Source organism: Apodemus sylvaticus, chromosome 13 (assembly GCF_947179515.1).
Source record: "Apodemus sylvaticus chromosome 13, mApoSyl1.1, whole genome shotgun sequence".
In the NCBI taxonomy this organism is placed as follows: Eukaryota; Metazoa; Chordata; class Mammalia; order Rodentia; family Muridae; genus Apodemus; species Apodemus sylvaticus.
This window is the reverse complement of record NC_067484.1, coordinates 19,734,952-19,754,414: the sequence shown is the minus strand read 5'-3', so window position 1 is coordinate 19,754,414 and position 19,463 is coordinate 19,734,952. Positions and strand designations below refer to the sequence as shown.

At 47.5% G+C, this 19,463-nt stretch overlaps 1 protein-coding gene across 1 annotated transcript in view; it reads left to right on the top strand.

Annotated features, from left to right (window-relative positions):
* The first annotated feature begins 18,498 nt into the window (after positions 1–18,498).
* St8sia5 (ST8 alpha-N-acetyl-neuraminide alpha-2,8-sialyltransferase 5) overlaps positions 18,499–19,463 on the top strand; it is a 66,520-nt gene continuing 65,555 nt past the window's right edge. The window contains 1 exon segment of the mRNA XM_052155762.1: positions 18,499–18,629. Coding sequence (XP_052011722.1) covers positions 18,499–18,629 — 131 coding nt within the window.

Sequence of the window (19,463 nt, the reverse complement as noted above, 5' to 3'; positions counted from 1 at the left end):
CACTCACTGGGGAGCCCTGGGTACCACTCACTGGGGAGCCCTGGATACCACACACTGGGTAGCCCTGGGTACCACACACTGGGCAGCCCTGGGTACCACTCACTGGGGAGCCCTGGGTACCACTCACTGGGGAGCCCTGGGTACCACTCACTGGGGAGCCCTGGGTACCACACACTGGGGAGCCCTGGGTACCACTCACTGGGGAGCCCTGGGTACCACACACTGGGGAGCCCTGGGTACCACTCACTGGGGAGCCCTGGATACCACACACTGGGGAGCCCTGGATACCACACACTGGGGAGCCCTGGGTACCACACACTGGGGAGCCCTGAGTACCACTCACTGGGGAGCCCTGGATACCACTCACTGGGGAGCCCTGGGTACCACACACTGGGGAGCCCTGGGTACCACTCACTGGGGAGCCCTGGGTACCACACACTGGGGAGCCCTGGATACCACACACTGGGGAGCCCTGGGTACCACTCACTCGGGAGCCCTGGGTACCACACACTGGGGAGCCCTGGGTATCACACACTGGGGAGCCCTGGGTATCACACACTGGGGGGCCCTGGGTACCACTCACTGGGGAGCCCTGGGTACCACACACTGGGGAGCCCTGGGTACCACTCACTGGGGAGCCCTGTTATCACTCACTGGTAGAAGGCTTGCCGTGCATGAGGCTGCTCTGGTGGCAAAGACACCACTGTCATTCTACAGCGGGGATAAATGTTATGGGACTCATAGGACGGAGCAATAAAGGATACACACACAGAAAACACAAGGGCCAAGGATCCAGAAGGCAAATTATTGGCACAGTGACCCCAAATGAATACTGCATGACTTCCACAAGGATAAAGACAAACAAGGCTTACAAGAACCAAGAAGGAGCCCAGCGAGAAGGACGCATATTCCTCCTCTCTACCCCTCAGTGCTGCAAGTGTGTGCCACCATGCCTGTCCATTTTTCCTAAGAACTGGGCATGGAACTCAAGTTTTTAGGCTTGTATGGCAAGCACTTACAAACTAAGTTCTTTCCCTAGCACTCGTTAATTAATTTTTATAGTAATTTTAAAAGCCTGTTTTTGTTAAAACACATGGTGCTATACTCTGGAAAGGGTAATTTTTACTATGTGCAAATTACATACAGTAATAAAGGAGAAAAATAATAAAGTTTTAATAGATTTAGGAAAAACTCATTTAAAAAACAAATGAATACCCACTGAAACTCTAAGTAGACTAGATATACATGGCAACTTCCTCAACTTGATAAAGAATACCAGTGAAAAGATTATAGATAGTATCAGAGCAAATGTAAGATATTGAATATTTGTTCTCCAAAATGTTTGTAGCAAAACAAAAATAGCCATTCTTAAACAACCTTATGTCCAATCAGAGTTCTGAAAAACCCAGCAAATGGAAGGAGACACGACAGGGGGCTCCAAAGGAATGTTTAACTCTTGTTATACAGATGATATGACTGTTTTTGAAGAAAACCCTAAACAAGAAATCTTCAGAATAAGTGAATCACATTAATAAATATGTGTTTACATTTATTTCTGTATACTGACAAGGAATTACTGAGGAAAATGGAATTTCCATGTGAGTAGCAGCTTCTACTGGTAAGCACATAGCATGGTGAAATTTGGGTTTCTAAAGCATTCTCCAGTAACAGGAGCCAGAGCTCTTTGGAAATATGGCAGATTCCAGAATGGAAGCAGGAAATGCATGAACTAGAAGCACCTCAGTGCTGGAGAGACAAGTGGCACACACCTATCCTAGCACTGAGGACACAGAGGCAAGGCTCAGGAGTTTCAGATGATCCCGTCTTAAAACAAAATGAAAGAGAGTGCCAAAACAAAATGGAAAAGTGTGTTGATGAAGGTATTCTACCGCTTCCCTCCAATGACACCTACAGGCGTAAGCTAGAGTAAGTACAGGAAGATCTATAAATTAGTGTTAGACTATAATTCAAATTTTATGAACACTGGGAGTCCATACTGAGCTACACAAAGGATTAAATCAATAAGTCAGTAAATGGAAGATGAGACAATTCTTCCATGCAGACTTCCAGACAGTTTATGTAGTCATAAAATGCTGAAAGATGTGGAACATATACATTCTTTAAGAAGATTGTGCAGAGTGACTTCCTTCCCAAGAATAGAGAATGGAAAGGGTAGGAAAAAGGTCTCTCTATAGAAAAGCTTTACCGGGTGGTGAAGGTCAAACTTGACAGTAATTAGTAGTGTTGCTCTTACACGCCTTTGATATGATGAAGGCAGCATCTTGTCCCACTAGCTGCCCTGCAGAGCCAGGAGAAAAGCATCTGAGAAGTCTTCACTGAAAGGCATTCATTCTGCCGTGACGCTTGTCCGGTGCCCCTCCGGGCTTTTGAAGACATCCAACAGGGCAAGTCAAGAGGCTCTTGAGGAGACATGAAGACTAGTGAGTCTTAGATGAGATCTCAGAACTTGAGATCAATGTTGAGTAAATTCTGGACTCTAGATGACAGTAGTGTGATAATGTTGGTTCATTCATTTTTGACAGGTTGTTTGTAATAGGGCAACTTGAGTGCAAAAAATATGAGAACTCCCTGCACTCTCTTAATATCTTATACAGAAGTGTTCAAGCAATTAGTCCAGGGATGTATCTCAGTTGGTAGAGTGCTTGCCTAGTATGCCTGAAGTCCTGGGTTTGATCCCTGCATTGCATAAATCAGCTGTGATTGTGAACATCTGCAATTTCGGCACTTGAGATATTGAAGTAGAAGACTTAGAATTCAAGGCTGACTGCACCTACATTTCAAGTTTAAAGCCAGCCCGAGATACAAGTGAGTGAATAAATAAGAAGCCATTATATGAGAGAAAGAAGATATGAATAAATGGATGGATGGATGGATAGACAGGTAGGTAAATGGACAGATACATAGACATATACACATTCTAATCTCATCATTTTAAAAGCAATATGGATAACATTTAACATTGCTAAATGAAATTCCTAGAATTCTATCAACCTCTACAAATTAATAAAGTGATTCCAAAATAATCTTAAAGACTAAAGTTCGAAGATGTATACCTCCAGATTTCAAGACATATTAGACAGCCGGTTGGTGGTGGCCCACGCCTGTAATCCCAGCACTCTGGGAGGCAGGGGCAGGCGGATTTCTGAGTTGGAGGCCAGCCTGGTCTACAGAGTGAGTTCCAGGACAGCCAGGACTATACAGAGAAACCCTGTCTTGAAAAAAAAAAACCAAATTCGAGACATATTAGCTATATTTAGAAATTGTTATTGTGGGCTGGAGAGAGGCCTCAGTGGTTAAGAGTACTGGCTGCTTTTCCAGAGGTCCTGAGTTCAATTCCCAGCAACCACATGGTAGATCACAACCATCTGTAATGGGATCTGATGCCCTCTTTTGGTTTGTCTGAAGACAGCTACAGTGTACTTATATACATTAAATAAATAAATAAATAAATAAATAAATAAATAAATAAATAATTCTTTTAAAAAAAGAAAACTGTTATTGTATAACAGTAGTTGAGTAGATCAATTGGATAAAACTTCAAATTCAGAATTAATCCATATATATGTACTATCTTTGTTTTCAACAAAACCAAGTTTTCTGGTTAGTGGTGGTGGGGGGATATCAGTAGAAGAAGGTGGATGTTCTTAAGGGAGAAAACTGAGATCCAACCTTTGCCTCACACCACTGCAAAAGGTAAGTGTGAAAAGCTTCTCAAAGAAACTATCAGAGATATGTTTGCAGTACTCTAGGAGATTTCTTAGAACACAAAAGTTCCAAAGAATAATTATAGTAAAAAAGATAGACTTTATCAAAATGAAAATTTTCTTATAATTGAAAGCAGCATTAAAAATTAAACAATGGGGTCCTGGAGAGATGGCTCAGTGGGTAAGAGCACTGACTGCTCTTGCGAAGGTCCTGAGTTCAAATCCTAGCAACCATATGGTAGCTCACAACCATCTGTAATGAGATCTGATGCCCTCTTCTGGGGTGTCTGAAGACAGATACAGTGTACTTAGATAATAATAAATAAATATTTTTAAAAAATTAAATGATGTACCATATTCTGGGAGGAAATTTTACAAATCAAATATATTTGATAAAAGTGCTCTGATCACCAATTAGATATCAGCATTCTATCATCTAATGTATATAACATCTGCTATCTGTCATTTTATCCTGTCATTGATCTACAACTACAAATCAATAATGAAAAGGAATTAGTGGCACCATGAGGTGGAAAAACGTACTCCAACAGGCATCTCATAAGGGGAAATGCAAGAGTGCCTGGTGAACACTCACATGCTCTCTACCGCCCTCTTCCTCAGCCACTGGGTCACATAAGCGAGGAAGTTGAATTACTCAGTGTATTAGGGTTCTCTGAGAAACAAAATGAATAGCTGTGTGTGTGTGTGTGTGTGTGTGTGTGAGAGAGAGAGAGAGAGAGAGAGAGAGAGAGATCTGTGTGTGTATGTGTCTCTCTGTGTGTTATCTCTGTGTCTGTATGTGTCTCTTTTATCTGTGTGTCTGTGTCACTGTGTGTGTGATCTGTGTGTCTGTGTCTCTCTCTGTGTGATCTCTGTGTGTGTCTGTCTCTCTCTGTGTGTGTGATATCTCTCTGTGTGTATGTGTCTGTGTGTTATTTCTGTCTGTATATGTCTCTGTGTGTGTTATCTCTGTGTCTGTATGTGTCTCTCTGTGTGTTATCTCTGTGTTTGTATGTGTCTGTGTGTGTGTTATTTCTGTATGTGTCTCTGTGTGCTATCTCTGTGTTTGTATGTGTCTCTGTGTGTGTTATCTCTGTGTCTGTCTGTTTGTCTGTGTGTGTTATTTCTGTCCGTATATGTCTCTGTGTGTGTTATCTGTGTGTCTGTATGTGTCTCTGTGTGTGTTATCTGTGTGTCTGTGTCACTGTGTATGTGATCTCTCTCTGTGTGTCTTTCTGTGTATAATCTCTGTGTATCTTTCTGTGTATAATCTGTGTGTCTGTGTGTGTGATATCTCTCTGTGTGTATGTGTCTGTGTGTTATTTCTGTGTCTGTATATATCTCTATGTGTGTTATCTCTGTGTCTGTATGTGTCTCTATGTGTGTTATCTGTGTGTCTGTGTCACTGTGTATGTGATCTCTCTGTGTGCGTGTCTTTCTGTGTATAATCTCTGTGTGTCTTTCTGTGTATAATCTGTGTGTCTGTGTGTGTGTGATATCTCTCTGTGTGTATGTGTCTGTGTGTTATTTCTGTGTCTGTATATGTCTCTCTATGTGTGTTATCTCTGTGTCTGTATGTGTCCCTGTGTCTGTTATCTCTGTGTCTGTATGTGTCTCTCTGTGTGTTATCTGTGTGTCTGTGTCACTGTGTATGTGATCTCTGTGTGTGTGTGTCTTTCTGTGTGTAATCTCTGTGTGTCTGTGTGTGTGATCTCTCTCTGTGTGTGTGTCTCTGTTTGTGTGTGTGATATCTCTGTGTGTATGTGTCTGTGTGTTATTTCTGTGTCTGTATATGTCTCTCTGTGTGTGTTATCTCTGTTTCTGTATGTGTCTCTGTGTGTGTTGTCTGTGTATCTGTGTCACTGTGTATGTGATCTCTCTGTGTGTGTGTCTCTCTGTGTGTAATCTCTGTGTGTCTGTGTCTCTGTGTGTGTGTGTCTATCTGTGTGTGTGTTTATGTAGCTGGGGAATCTAGCAGAGCCCTTGGATCCCTTGCAGCTGGAGTTATTACAGTTCTGAGCTGCTAGAATAGGTGCTGGGAACAGAAATCAAGTTCTCTGCAAGAGTAGTGCCCACTCTGATTCATCTCCCCAGTTCCATAATGAAGAATTTAAAGACTATGAGATTGGCTTTTAGGAAAGCTTGATGTTAGAGTGGAGAACAAACTTCAGGGCAGGTATTGACCATGGGGCCTGGAAGAAGTCCAAAGTTCTTAGATAAGGCCAGACATCAGGCTAATAGGCAGCTAGTCAAGGGCAAGCCAAGTTAAGTTGCTGTGGGATGCAAAAGAAACTGATTTAAGGTGGTTACGAATGTGGAAGAGCCTTAGTCGTGGAGCCAGCACTGGAAAGGCCCCCAATACCCTACTTTACAGATAAGGGGTCTGAGACTCAGAGAGGGGAAGCCACTTACCCATGTCACACAGTGTCCTGACAACTTGTCAGACAGAATGTAGGTGCTGTCCCTGGTTAGGGACTCTCTCCATGCATTTCCTCTTGTGCTTATAGCTCAGCTTGTCCTCAAGAGTGTCCAGCATCACCCAGGTGGGATCCCCAGGTCTCCTCACTCAGGATTACCTCAGACTGCTTGAGAGTGGGCAGGACATGATGAGCCAAGCTAGACAGTTTGTCTGTGCACAGTCCTGGTCCTGGAGCAGTTACCCTCTTCCTGTGGCTGCAAGGCTGACCCTGAGAAGCATTATTTTAATCAAGCACATTGGAGGAGGTGACTGCAAATGTGACAGGAGCTGTTAGAAGATGTGTGCTAAATGCGATGGAGTAAAAGGCAAGTAAAAAGTCACATTTGTTACTTTTGCTTCTTTTAATAGCAACCTAGCAACCTTCAAGTCTGGCTTTTCACACAAGGCTCCTAGTGGTTTCCTGATCCACAGCCTCATTAGATCTAGGGGGAGTGAGGGGGACAGAGAGTGCCAGGCCTGGGTGCCAAGGTGGGCCACCTCCTGGTAGGCAGTGCCAGAGACTGAGCAGAAGGCTTGGGTAGACTTCAAATGCCCACGTTCCTCTCCCCTCCTCTCTACTTACTAATCACCTCAGTAAAACCTCCAGACATAGGCAACAGCAAAGGAATGCTGGGGGCATCCAGTAAGCATGTGGACACTGTCCCCTGAGCTCAAGAAGTTTTGACAGTTTCCACAGAGACGTTTTCCTTTCTTGGAGGTGGACTGTGGCAGCATGCACTCCTGCAAGCCTGGGGATTCAACATGGGGACTGACCTGTCACCCAGTGGGGCCAAGCTGAGGGAATGTGATGCTTTCCTCAGGGAAAACTCCTGCCCATCTGAGGAAAGGTGTGGAGCTGATGGAGGACAGGGGACCTTCTTGCCTGGGGCCTTGAGTTCCCTCTTGAGAAGGCTCTGGTTTCGAATGGGGCTTTCTTGGGAGTGTATGAAGCTGTGTGTATGTCTTAGCTCTCAGGTCCTCTTTGCTAGCTGCATGGTGGCTCCGTGCTGGTGTGGAAACAGCATGCCTTTGCTCACCCGAGCAGGGATGGAGCTTCGATGGATTGAAAGGGAAGTCTACGGCTGGAGGCAGGGAGGGAGAAGTCAAGACTCCTGGCAGTCCCTGAACATCAGTGCAGGAAAGCAGTAGGATGCCTGTATGGACAGCCATGTTGCATGCAAAAGAGTTATGAAGGCTTGGGTCAGGAGTGTCAGAGAGCTGCGGAGCTGTGTGCCTCTAGCTAGCAGCAGCACAGGAGCAGCGTCCATGGTGAAGTCACTGTGGATGAAGACCAGCTGTGCTAGTTCACTGCTTAGTACAGCCTCTGCTTTTCTTTAATACGGGCTGGTAAGTGAGCAAAAACAGGATGGTCATGTGTCTGAGCTCTGGGGTGAGATGGGAGAGGAAGACATTGGATTTGAAGGGGCTTAAAAGGAGAGAGTATAGGGGAGTCTTCATGTGTCAGATATAGTCACAGCTCTATGTTCATGATATTATTATGACTAAATGGATTAGCCCAGGGAACACTGAACCTTAGAGTTTGTATTCCTGCACAAACATCATGACTAAGACGCAGGTTGGGGAGGAAAGGGTTTATTGAGCTTACACTTCCACATTGCTGTTCATCACCAAAGGAAGTTAGACAGGAACTCAAGCAGGTCAGGAAGCAGGAGCTGATGCAGAGACCATGGAGGGATGTTTCTTACTGGCTTGCTTCCCCTGATTTGCTCAGCTTGCTTTCTTATAGAGCCCAGGACTACCCGCCCAGGGATAGCACCACCCACTATGGGCCCTCCCCCCTTGATCACCAACTGAGAAAATGCCCCACAGCTGGATCTCATGGAGGTATTTCCTCACCTAAACTCCTTTCTCTGTGATAACTCCAGCTTGTGTCAAGTTGACACACACCAGTCAGTACATAGTCATTCCTTATGAATAGGGAGGGAAACCTCCACCCTGCGGTGAACACTTCACAGCTCATGGACAAGACTTGGAGTTGTAATGTGACAAAGATTCCATGGCAGCTGAGGAGGCTGCCTCATGGACAAACAGATTCAGGCTGTGCCTCCCCTTAGCCAGCCTTCCATAAAGAGAGCAAGGAGCCTTCTGTTTTAGATGTGTTCCTCGGGTCTCTCTTGCCCAGAGTTAAGAAATTGTTGGTTTGAGGGTTTTTTTTAAAATTTCTTTTTGTTTGTTTGTTTGTTTGGATTTTTTTTTTTTTTGAGACAGGGTTTCTCTGTATAGCCCTGGCTGTCCTGGAACTCACTCTGTAGACCAGGCAGGCCTCGAACTCAGAAATCCGCCTGCTGGGATTAAAGGCATGTGCCATCACTGCCTAGCAGGTTTGTTTTTCTAACACAAGTAGAGACCTGACCTCCATCTAATCAAATATCTGAACATCTCTGGAAGGGGTAAAGAGCTTCCCTCTGAGCCCTCAAAACACACCTGTATGTGCCTGTTCCATCGTCGCCGCCCAGTATGTTTATCATGTGACAGCATGTTCTCTGGTTTTACTAATGCAGCCAGGATGAGACTGAGTGGTTTCTGGCCCTCCACTGCCTACAAATGCTGCTTTTAGCTCAGGCCAGACTGGCCCTGCCCTGACTGCTGATCCTGCCATTGGCTCTGGCTGCTCTACATTCTCTTGTCTCTGAGTGTCCCACACATTCCCTGCATGGCCAGCTCAGTGCCCATCTGCCTCTGCAGCTATTATTAGGCGCCACTGCAACCCAATCAAGCCAAAGGATTTGGTTTTTATTATCAAGTGTCATAAGACTAGCATGTATATGTCTGTTTAGGAAACATCCTTGCAAGGCTGAGATAAATATTAATGATGATAATCTCTTAAAAGGACCAGCACTCTGGCCCAAACTTGCTTTCAGATGTCCATGGGGCTGTAGGTAATTCTGAATCTCTTCCTTGGTCTTGTCACCTCTGGGTCACACTCAATAGCACCAGAGCCCCAGAACAGCTTCCAGCCTGTCATGACTAGGGTTTGAGAGCAGACTAGTCATCCCTCCCTTGTGGGAATCACACAGACAACCTATGAACCAAACTCAGTGACTTCCCACACAGGGATTTAGAGGTCCTCAGAGCATGTCTGGGAAATTTCAGTGACTGCATGTGAAGCACTGGCCTTACCCCCTGTCCTGTGGGAAGAGGACAGCACAGTGGATTCCCAGGACTGTGCTCAGAGACCATTAGGAAGAAATAGTACATCTTATCAGATCTTCAAAACTAGTGAGTGGTAGAGGCCAGAGAGACTCCAAAGAACATGCTCTTTCCACTGTGTGTGTCCTGAGGTGGCCCAGGATGCACCACAGAAGACACAGGTCCTGGAAGAGTAATGGAGATGAAAGGGTTCAATATGGCCTCTGAGCCTGAAGCAAGCTGAGAGGCCTCAGGTGCTGGTGGCTTCTCTCCTTCACTGTTTCTTTTTGTTTGTTTTGTTTTGGTTTGGTTTTGGTTTTTTTTGGATTTGGTTTTTTCGAGACAGGGTTTCTCTATATAGCCCTGGTGATCCTGAAAATCACTCTGTAGACCAGGCTAGCCTCGAACTCAGAAATCCACCTGCCTCTGCCTCGCCAAGTGCTGGGATTACAGGTGTGCGCCACCACGCCCGGCTCCTTCACTGTTTCTGTTTTTTGTTTTTTGTTTTTGTTTTTGTTTATTTTTGTTTTTTTCAAGACAGCGTTTTTCTCTGTATAGCCCTTTCTGTCCTGGAACTCACTCTGTAGACCAGGCTGGCCTCGAACTCAGAAATCCACCTGCCTTTGCCTCCAGAGTGCTGGGATTACAGGCGTGCGCCACCACGCCCGGCTTCTTCACTGTTTCTCACATGGCCTTTCCGTGCTGTGATTAGTCACAGAGAGCCGTGCACCCTGACTCATGTGCTCTTTGCAGCTTCTGTTCTACTTTTTACACAGGTTACAGAGAAAGGAATCATGGCTTCTAGTATAATCTTGAGCATCCGATTATTGAGTCCTAATGTATTTTAAATTTGCACTCAACTCTGCGGCTCTCACTTGCATCTATGTAAATGATATCTAATAAGAATCTGAAGGGGCTGGAGAGATGGCTCAGCAGTCGCCCACGCCTTTAACCCCAGCACTTGGGAGGCAGAGGCGGGCAGATTTCTGAGTTTGAGGCCAGCCTGGTCTACAGAGTGAGTTCCAGCACAGCCAGGGCTATACAGAGAAACCCTGTCTCCAAAACCAAAACCAAAAAAAAAAAAAAAAAAAAAAAAAAGGCACTGACTGCTGTTCCAAAGGTCCTGAGCTGAAATCCCAGCAACCACATAGTGTTTGACGACCATCTGTAACGAGAATAGATGCCCTCTTCTGGTGTGTCTGAAAACAGACACAGTGTACTTACATATAATAAATAACTTAAAAAAAAAAAAAAAGAATCTGAAGATATTCAGGTAAAATTCCGAATTTCCTCCAGTGTTAACTGACTCATAAAGACAGCCAGTCAGTGGCGGCACCAGACTTGGCCCTTGAGCCTGCATCCTGTGGGGGGTCCATATGCCACAGCCGACTTCTGACCTGCCTGAGAAGGTGGTTTGGGTGAAAAAAAGCAAGGTTTTGGTGGAAGAAAAGCAGCCATGGTTCGGGCTGGAGTGAGAACACTGAAGAGTCAGGTAGAGATGGGACAGCTTGAATGTGACGCTGAAGGGGACAGGCAAGAGCAGTGGACACCTGGCCAATATATTCCTGCACCACAGTTCTCAGTGCTCCCCAGGCTCTCAGACGCCACCGCCACTTCCTCCAGCCTCGGCACAGCCTTTGGAGCCGAACATCAAGGCATTCAGTCAACAAAGAATTTGCTTCCACCCTAGCCAAGGAGGCTGCTCTGGCTTATTACCTCACTGTGAGCTTGATGATTATAACTACATAGATGAGAGTCTCTCAGTCTCTTTCAGCACCTCCTCAATTGACTTCCCAGAATCACAAGTGTTCACCACACCTCATGTGCTAATTAATTTCCCTGTGGCTCCTGCTCTGCCGCTTAACAGTGGCCTTCAGGTCCCAAGAATCTATTGTCTTCAAGGGAGTAGGTGGAATCAAATCGAACAACCTAATGAACACTTGCTCTGAGACCCATGGTGACCAGAGGCAAGGATTGTGGGACTACAGGTCACAGTCAGAGGGTCATTTATGCATATAAATGTCACACTGTGAACTCTAGGTTCAACAGAAGGGTAAATAAATCTGACAGGTTGGCAGTGGATAATAGGTTCATATGCTATGATTTATCAAGCCTTTGTGGAGACAATGTATAAACCAAGGGAAGGCCTTTTGTATTGTCTAGGCTAGAAGTGTACACACGTTCTGCACACCGTGGAGTGGGGCCAGCAACACAGCCCATGGGCCAGTACCATTTGCAGGTTGACCATGCTTCCACATTATAGGGACTTAGTGGTACACTGGCTATAGAAAGTTATGTTTCATGAAATGTGTGACACAATCTGGTCTTTCTGGGATCTTGCTGGTTCCTGTTATTTTTCATTGTTTACTTGGCTTGTGAGGATGAGTTAGGGTGAACTCATATCATAGCTGGACTGTCAAACTGATGATGACACATGGACACATGTCCCGGACAGGGACCTCTGCTCAGGCTCTCAGGCAGAGCATATCAGTCTCGAGTATTGGCTTGTAAGAGGCAAGAAATTTTCTGAACAATACACTCTATTCCCATTCCCGTTAATTCTGTTAGAAAACCAAGTATATATTGCATGGGAAAACCAGCCGCAGTAGACTGGGGTGAAACTGTTTGAGGCTGCGATTAGGATGCCAGTTGTGTGTACATTCCTTTACAGCACTGGGAACACAACTTGAATGGGATACAGTGTTGACTGAGTTCCCAGATGACTCTCAGTCTTCTCCATCAAGGCATTAGATGAAACTTCTCAGAGTCTCTACCAAGAGGGGAGATTGGAAAAGCAGAGAAGAGCGTGGACTTGTACCAGCAACCCAGAGGACAGAGTCCCAGAAGGCAGGGACAGCGCACAGCACACACAAGGTCTAGCAACTGTGTAATTCTTCAGAGTCCCACAGTTAGCCATGTCTAACGCCATGAGTCTCAAATGAACGGAATGATGAGACACTTGGTAAGGTGACAGCATTTACAAGACAGTGATGATGTTTCACTCCTCTTCTCCTGTTTCCATGGAAGAAGGCAAAGGTCGGAGTCTTGGGTCGGCCAGCACTGCGTGCTGATAGAGTGAGGGACTGAATGCCGGGATATCTGGGAAGACCTGAAGGTTAGGAGCCTTCCATGTCTCAAACATGGTTCCATCGGCTTGAAGCATGAATAGCTGAGAGGCAGTCTTTACAGTAATCCGTGAATGGAGTCCCAGCTCCCAAGGCTCTCCTCTGGCCCACCCACTAACCTCATCTCTAGGGTGCATGGAACCAGCTACACCACAGCCCCTGCTGGAGCCTCTGCTCACCTCACGCATTCACCTAGAGCATCTAGGCCCATTGTCTGCACCTGACTGACCATCCTTTCCCTTTCCATGTAGGCCCTGCTCACTGTCTCCAGACATCTTCCTTGCAGTCCCTCCCACCACTCCTCCCAGCCACTCCCACTGGTTTATCCTATAAGACTTGTCCACCCACTTCCTCACTGGACACTAATCTCTGTGAAGGCACACACTAATGCCTTCTTTCCTTCCCAGGACCCAGTCTTTAAGATGAGCGAAGGAGGTTTGGCATTCAGTTTAGTTCCCACATCATCTAAGTGGGACCCAAATGACCTTATCCCACAGCAAGCCTGTGCCTGCCTAGCTACGGGAATGTGGCAGACTTGAGGCAGGCCAGAACCTTTCTGCACTCTGATGTGTTCGTTGACTGCTGGAAGGTGGGAAGGAGGAGTTTCTGGGTTTGGGGTGGCATAGCAGAAAGGTTCAGGATTAGAAAGGATGTTTACATACTTTATAGGGGCAATGAACAAGGGGTAGAAATTATAGCTCTAGTACACAATGCTAAGTGATTTAATATCAGGATGGATGATGTAAAACCCAGAACCTGCAGTGAACTCAGGCTGTTATCCGGGCTCTGTAGATTGTGAGCTGTAACTAGAGCACTTGTGCTCACATGGGTAATGAATGCTTCTGTCACAAACATTGTCCCGAAGCCGAGAGCAGCCCTCAAGGGCCCAACACGTTAACACAAAGGTAAAGAGGCACAAGAGCAGCACATGCGTGTCACACATTCCCTGAACACATGCGTAGAATGTCACTTACATAATCTGGCAGGCTGCATGAAATAAAAGCCAGTTTCTAGAAGCCCACAGAAACTGCTACGTTCCTTCCTCTTTTCAAGCTGTTCTATTTTATACTGGAGACAATGCTCACAGCATGAGTAATCCCCATCAGTTATCAGTAATTTAGCAGATTGTGCCAATGTTGACATTTGTTCCTGGCTTAATTGTGCATGAGTGTGTGTTTTAAACAATGATGCAGCTGTCCCCATTCCTGGCAATTGCAATATAAAATGGTGTTCACCAAATCAGGCATGGCGATCACTTGGCCACGTGTTTACTCTTTTGTTTGTTAAGTCCTTCCAACTGTTAGCTGCAGGTCTATGACCAGAGCTTTATTGGCCTAGGGTATCATTCGGCTTGGGTATCATTCGGCTCCCCATTACTAGTAGCATCGATGATTTCAAACTTGTTCATTTAATGACCTTAGGTCTCTGATTCCACTAGACTTGTCTTTCAAGTCTAGTGGGTTAAATATAACTCTTTGATTTGATATGAAGAAATCAGATTTCAAATGCCATTGGGTTAGAGGAGCAGTGTCAGCAGACATGTACCAGATTATTTCTGACATTTCACAGAGTATCAAGTGACGGAAACCCACCCCTTATGTGTTGTCACAAAGCCCCACCCAAGTGTGCCCATCACCTGTACCAATCTTATTTCTTGCAGATCCATGCAAGTAACATAGAGTAAGGACCTTTGGGATGCTGTTGTCTCTCAATAATTCTGGTGCTCTTCTTTTCCCTGTTAGGTTAAAAGGTTGATGCTCATGTCATCTCAGTTGGTGATGGCAAGACAAAATAAATATCTACTTAAAAATATGAACCTTCCGGAAAATCATTTGGCAGTAGTCACTAAAGCTGAACATATATACACTGTGTGTATGAGAAGTGAACAGTTTCACTTCCAAATGCAGATGCCCAATTGACACGCATGCATGCATCCATCAATGTCCATCAATAGCAGAAATGATAGCATTGGCCACATAGTAGTGATAGCGCTGGCCATGTAGTAGTGATAGCGCTGGCCATGAAATAGTCATAGTGCTGGCCACGTAATAGTGATAGCGCTGGCCTTGTAATAGTGATAGTGCTGGCTACATAGTAGTATGGTAGCATAATGCTTGTTTCACAGGCACTCTGGGTCCTATTGATACCCTAAAAACAAAAAGCAAAAAGGTATGCTGCAGTACTGGCCATCAGAAACATTGCACAAACTCTTAATTTTACACTATATACTGATTTTGTTCTGTTGCGAAGGACTACACATTTAGTATCACGAGGAGCACATGCAGAGTTTCAAGCTGTGTAGTTGGGGTCTCTCTGCCTCTCTCTTTCTTAATTTTATGCTTTTTTAGATGATTTGTTTTATGAGCATTGGTGTTTTGACTGCAGGCATATCTGAGTGGGAGTGTTGGATCCCCTGGAATTGGGGTTACAGTTGTGGGCTGCCATGTGGGTGCTGGGAATTGAACCCACGTCCTCTGGAGGAGCAGCCAGTGTTCTTAACCGGTGAGCTATCTCTCCAGCCCCCTGGGGTCTCATTTTTTTACGAGTCTCAAAGACTGAAATCAAGGTCAGGGCAGCTGGGGCTCAGGACTCTCTCTTTGAAGCTTCCTCAGGTTGTTGAGAGAATTCACTCTTTTTTGTAAGGTTGTTGGCTCTTGGCCAGGAACCGATCTCCACTCTGAAAAGACATCTGAGTTCTTTGCCAAGAGTGTCCCTCTATCTTCAAAGCCATCAGCAAGCGATCTCTTGAATCAATCCCTTTAATGATTCAAATCACCTCCAAGGCAGAGCCCAGATCTCTTCAAGGACCTGTGTTCAGGGCCATAGAGAACAACCTAGTGATCTGAGGGAGCCTGCTGATCTCAGACTGATCACGCACGGAAACCCCTAGCACAGCAGCACCTGGGGTAACACTCAGGCTGAGTGACTGCGGGAAGGCGTGTGTGCGAGAGTGTGAGCCCCCTGCCATAAACAGTGACACGGGTGGGCTTCCCAGCTGTCTGTGAGCAAGGGAAACCAGACACGTTTACACTTACAGGAAATGCACCAATAGCAAAGACATTAGTTTGGTATTGGGAGACACAGGAGGCTCTGTGAGGTGGTGTAGTGGGTAAAAGCCCTGGCTGTGCAAACCTGATGCCGATAGAGTTTGACCCCCAGAACCGTTGGGTGCGCAGAGGCCATAAAGGAGAGCAGGAGGAGATCCAAGGGTGTGTGGGGGGGGTAATGGAGACTTCTGAGCCATATTCTGGTTACATCACTGTGCTCAGCTTATGAAAATGCAGCGACATATACATGGATGGCCCATACATTTTTAGTAAATGCTTTAATGAAAAGGCTCATGGAATAATTTGGAGTCATTACTGTTAATCGCGTTTGTTCATTTCCCCAGGGAAGCTTGATTCCAAAGGCAGTTCTCAGAATGGTACCTACGGGCGAGGGACGATGAACAGGGTGAGACAGTGCTGGAGGGGGGGGGGGGTTAGCCTGGGTTAGCCACTCCGTTCTTTTAACGCCCGTCCATAAGGTGGAAGAGTGACAGATCTGAAAGCCGATTTAGTTTCCTAGAATTGAAGTCTAACCTGATTCTCTTTGAGTGTTTCCATCCCGCTGAACTGACCCCAGGAATGTGCCTGAAGAGATGTTTATCTATCTCCTGACTTTTTTTTTTTTAATTTATTTTCTACTTATTCACTTTACATCCCACTCACTGCCCTCCTTCCGGTCACCCCTCCCACAACCTGACATTCTTGAATGCACCTCGCCCTGGTTATGCATACAGAGGGCCAGCCATGGGCCCAAAATGTTAACTTCTTAACCCCTCTTTATATTCCCCTTTCTGCTCTCTACCTAACCGCCTCTGGTTTAGAAGCAGATAGCGGGCTCTGGTTTCTGGAGTAGAGACGCCCTCCACAGCTGACTAGGAAGCCTGCATAGTCGGTGACAGGTTCATCCTTGGGTCTGTCCGTCCTCTCTAACGTTACATGAGGAAGGTACAAGGAGCCTGTTTGACAGTCGGCACTGACTAGGTGGGAATTCCTGTTCTGTCAACTTGGAACTTGGCGGTGGGACCTGCTACATAATGTGGGGGACCAGTGGAAAGCCGTATGCAGGGACCCCTGTTAAAAAGTTTGAAGACAGCTGAGTATGGTATGGTGCACACGTTTTTAACCACAGCTTTGAGGAGGCTGAGGCAGGAGGATGATCACAGGTTGGAGGCCAGCCTGAGCTATAGAGCAGGACCCCGTGGTGAAAAGAAAACAGACAAACAGACAAACCAACCCCCAGGAATTGAAGAAATCGAGGGGAACACACTGAACCAGTGCTGTTGGGGTCTGCAGACTGGCTCCCACTCCCATCGTGGGCAGGACCTCGGAAGCTCGAACACTTCTGGCTAGGTGAACCCCTCTAAGCAACGTGCACTTTGGCCCTGCCAACTGCAGAGCCTCCTTAGAAGATTGGAGGTGAACACTCATTAGCATACGTGGCAAATGCCAGTGAAGTCTATGCTAACTACAATGGTGAGAACTCTAATCTGGATTATCCCTCTAACTGGCTAAAAACCCTGCGTACAGATAGGTACACTGGATAGAAAGGCTCGCAAATCCTTCAAAGATGGTACTTAGTACTTCAGCCCCGTGAATACACACAAATTGCAATTATTGCTGGCTGCCTAATTATAAGGGGTCAGAGTGTGGACATTTCCCACAAAAATTCTTTTTCTTGCTGTGATTCGAATTTTGTCAAGTTCGAAGTGCGAAGCAGCCCTGACTCTGGAACCTCTGGAGAGTTATAGGAGGTCCCGGGAAGGGCGCCCTAGTCGCCTAGATCGCTGCACATGACTGACTCCTAAGCCTATGCAGTGTCTGGATGGCTGTCCCGAGCCAGGAACCCGGCAGGGTGGCTTTCTTCAGGTAAGGATCTCTGTGTTAGCACAGCTTCCCTTTACATCTCTGGGGACGTTTTCCCCAGCTCACACTGAAGCACAGAGTGTTCACTGCTGAACCCAGTGACTTACAGCTTGGGGTAACCGAGTACCCGAAGGCGGCCTGCTGTTGACCTCCTGTCTATGAATAGTTCCAAGGAGAAGACAAAGTCCCAGTGTCTGGGTGACAACAGGGTTATTGACAAAAGGCTGCGAGCTGCAGATGTTGGGATGGTGAGAGGGTAGAGGCGGGGGGTGGGGGGTGGGGGGGTGGGGAACGGGGCAGCAGACTCTGAATTTCTGCTCCACGGGAGATGGGAGTCAAGGCCCCGGGGACAGTCCCTCAGTCCATTAGCATGCTGGGGCCGCGCGCGCGCCGTCCTTGAAGGGCTGCCCGGCTGACCTTGCTCCGCTTTCACAGAGGATTCTCCAACAGCGCAAGAGGACGCGGCTGCCGCGGTGACTCAGTGACCTGCGCACCGCCTGCAAATGCTCGTCCCGACGAGGTTGCCTCTGCAGTTGGCGCTCCTCTGAACCCCAGGATTTCAACCCAGCCCTTTACGCTACTCTCCTCCCCTTCCTCCTCCCCACGGCCCCGCGTTCTGAGGTTGCATCGCCCACCTGGCCTCCGCAGCATCGAAGGCCAACCTTCGCACTCCCGGGCTGCGGGCGCGGGGATCAGACGCGCTGTCTCTCGGCCGGCCCCACGCGCCCCGGCGCCCCGAATCCCGAGCCAGCCCAGAGTGGGCGGTGCGTCGGGCTGAGTCTCGGCCCAGCCTCGCCGGCCGGGATCCCCATTGGTTGTCACCTCGGCGGGAGGGCGGTCCGGTCCCTGCACCTGCCGTCGCCCCTCCACGGGCAGATCGGCGGCTGCGGGACAGAGGCGCCCAGAAGCCGCAGCACGAGAGGACAGGCCTGGGGCTCAGCCGATTTCCACGCGACCAGCCCTGTCCTTTCGCTGCCTCGACCGCCACTGCGCCCGCGGGAAACTTTGCCCCACCAAGTCCTCTGCCCTCCTGACCACGCAGTTCGCCTAACGCCCCCCGGGGCCCCCACACAGCGCGCGTGATTGCCGCCCCGCCCCGCACAGTGCGTCCGCGGCGCCGGGCCGCCAGGATGCGCTACGCAGACCCCTCCGCCAACAGGGATTTGTTGGGGAATCGAACTTTGCTCTTCATCTTCATCTGCGCCTTTGCCTTGGTGACCTTGCTTCAGCAGATCCTGTACAGCAAGAGCTACATCAAGAGGTAAGAAAGTCTGAGGGTGGGATACACCGTGCCCAGCAGTAACCTTCCTGAGGTCTGCCCTTAGCCGGGACACCTCCGTGGTGTTCCCTATGGCATCTCTGCTGCCAGCCAGAGGACAGCGCCAGCTGCGTTGTCCTGATGCAATTATGGAGACGTGTGTGTGTGTGTGTGTGTGTGTGTGTGTGTGTGTGTGTACACGTACGTGGGCAGCAGCTTGGAATGCCAAGCAGCAAAGCTGACCATAAATACATGTGTATGCTCAAAGCTGTGCTGTCCTCCAAACCTACATTTCTGTGGCCATCTGCAATAGACAGAAGGAAAAATGATAGTTTTTCCTTCTTCTTCTTAGTTTGGCAAGGTCTAAATTTTTGTAGGGGACCTTGGAGGTATAGGCTTTTTCTCCCCAGGAGCTCCCAACTAGGTGGGGTGGTAGTGGCCTGGCCACGCACAGGTCCAGTGAATTCTACAGCTCTTTGAGCCAACCTGATCGCCTCTGAAGCAGATGGTTCTTTTGCATCCTAAGCATCAAAGGGCGCAGGCGGTGGGCTCTCTCACCCCGTCACCACCCACAGCCAAAGTCCTCCAAGAGAAAGGACAGTACACACCGCTCAAAAATCAGGTTCGGCCTCCGTCTCGGTGTGAGCGACATACCGGGGATATGCCAGGTTCCAGAGGCTCTGCTGCCTGGTGGAGCTGCGGCTAGCTACCTGCCTGACTGGAGGGAGGAGTTCTGCTCTGGATGTTCTCATGCTAGTAGAGTCTCTGGTAGGAAGAGCTCCTCTCCTCTCTGCTGCAGGCCCCTCCTTCACCACCGGGGTCCATCTAAGCTGTCTG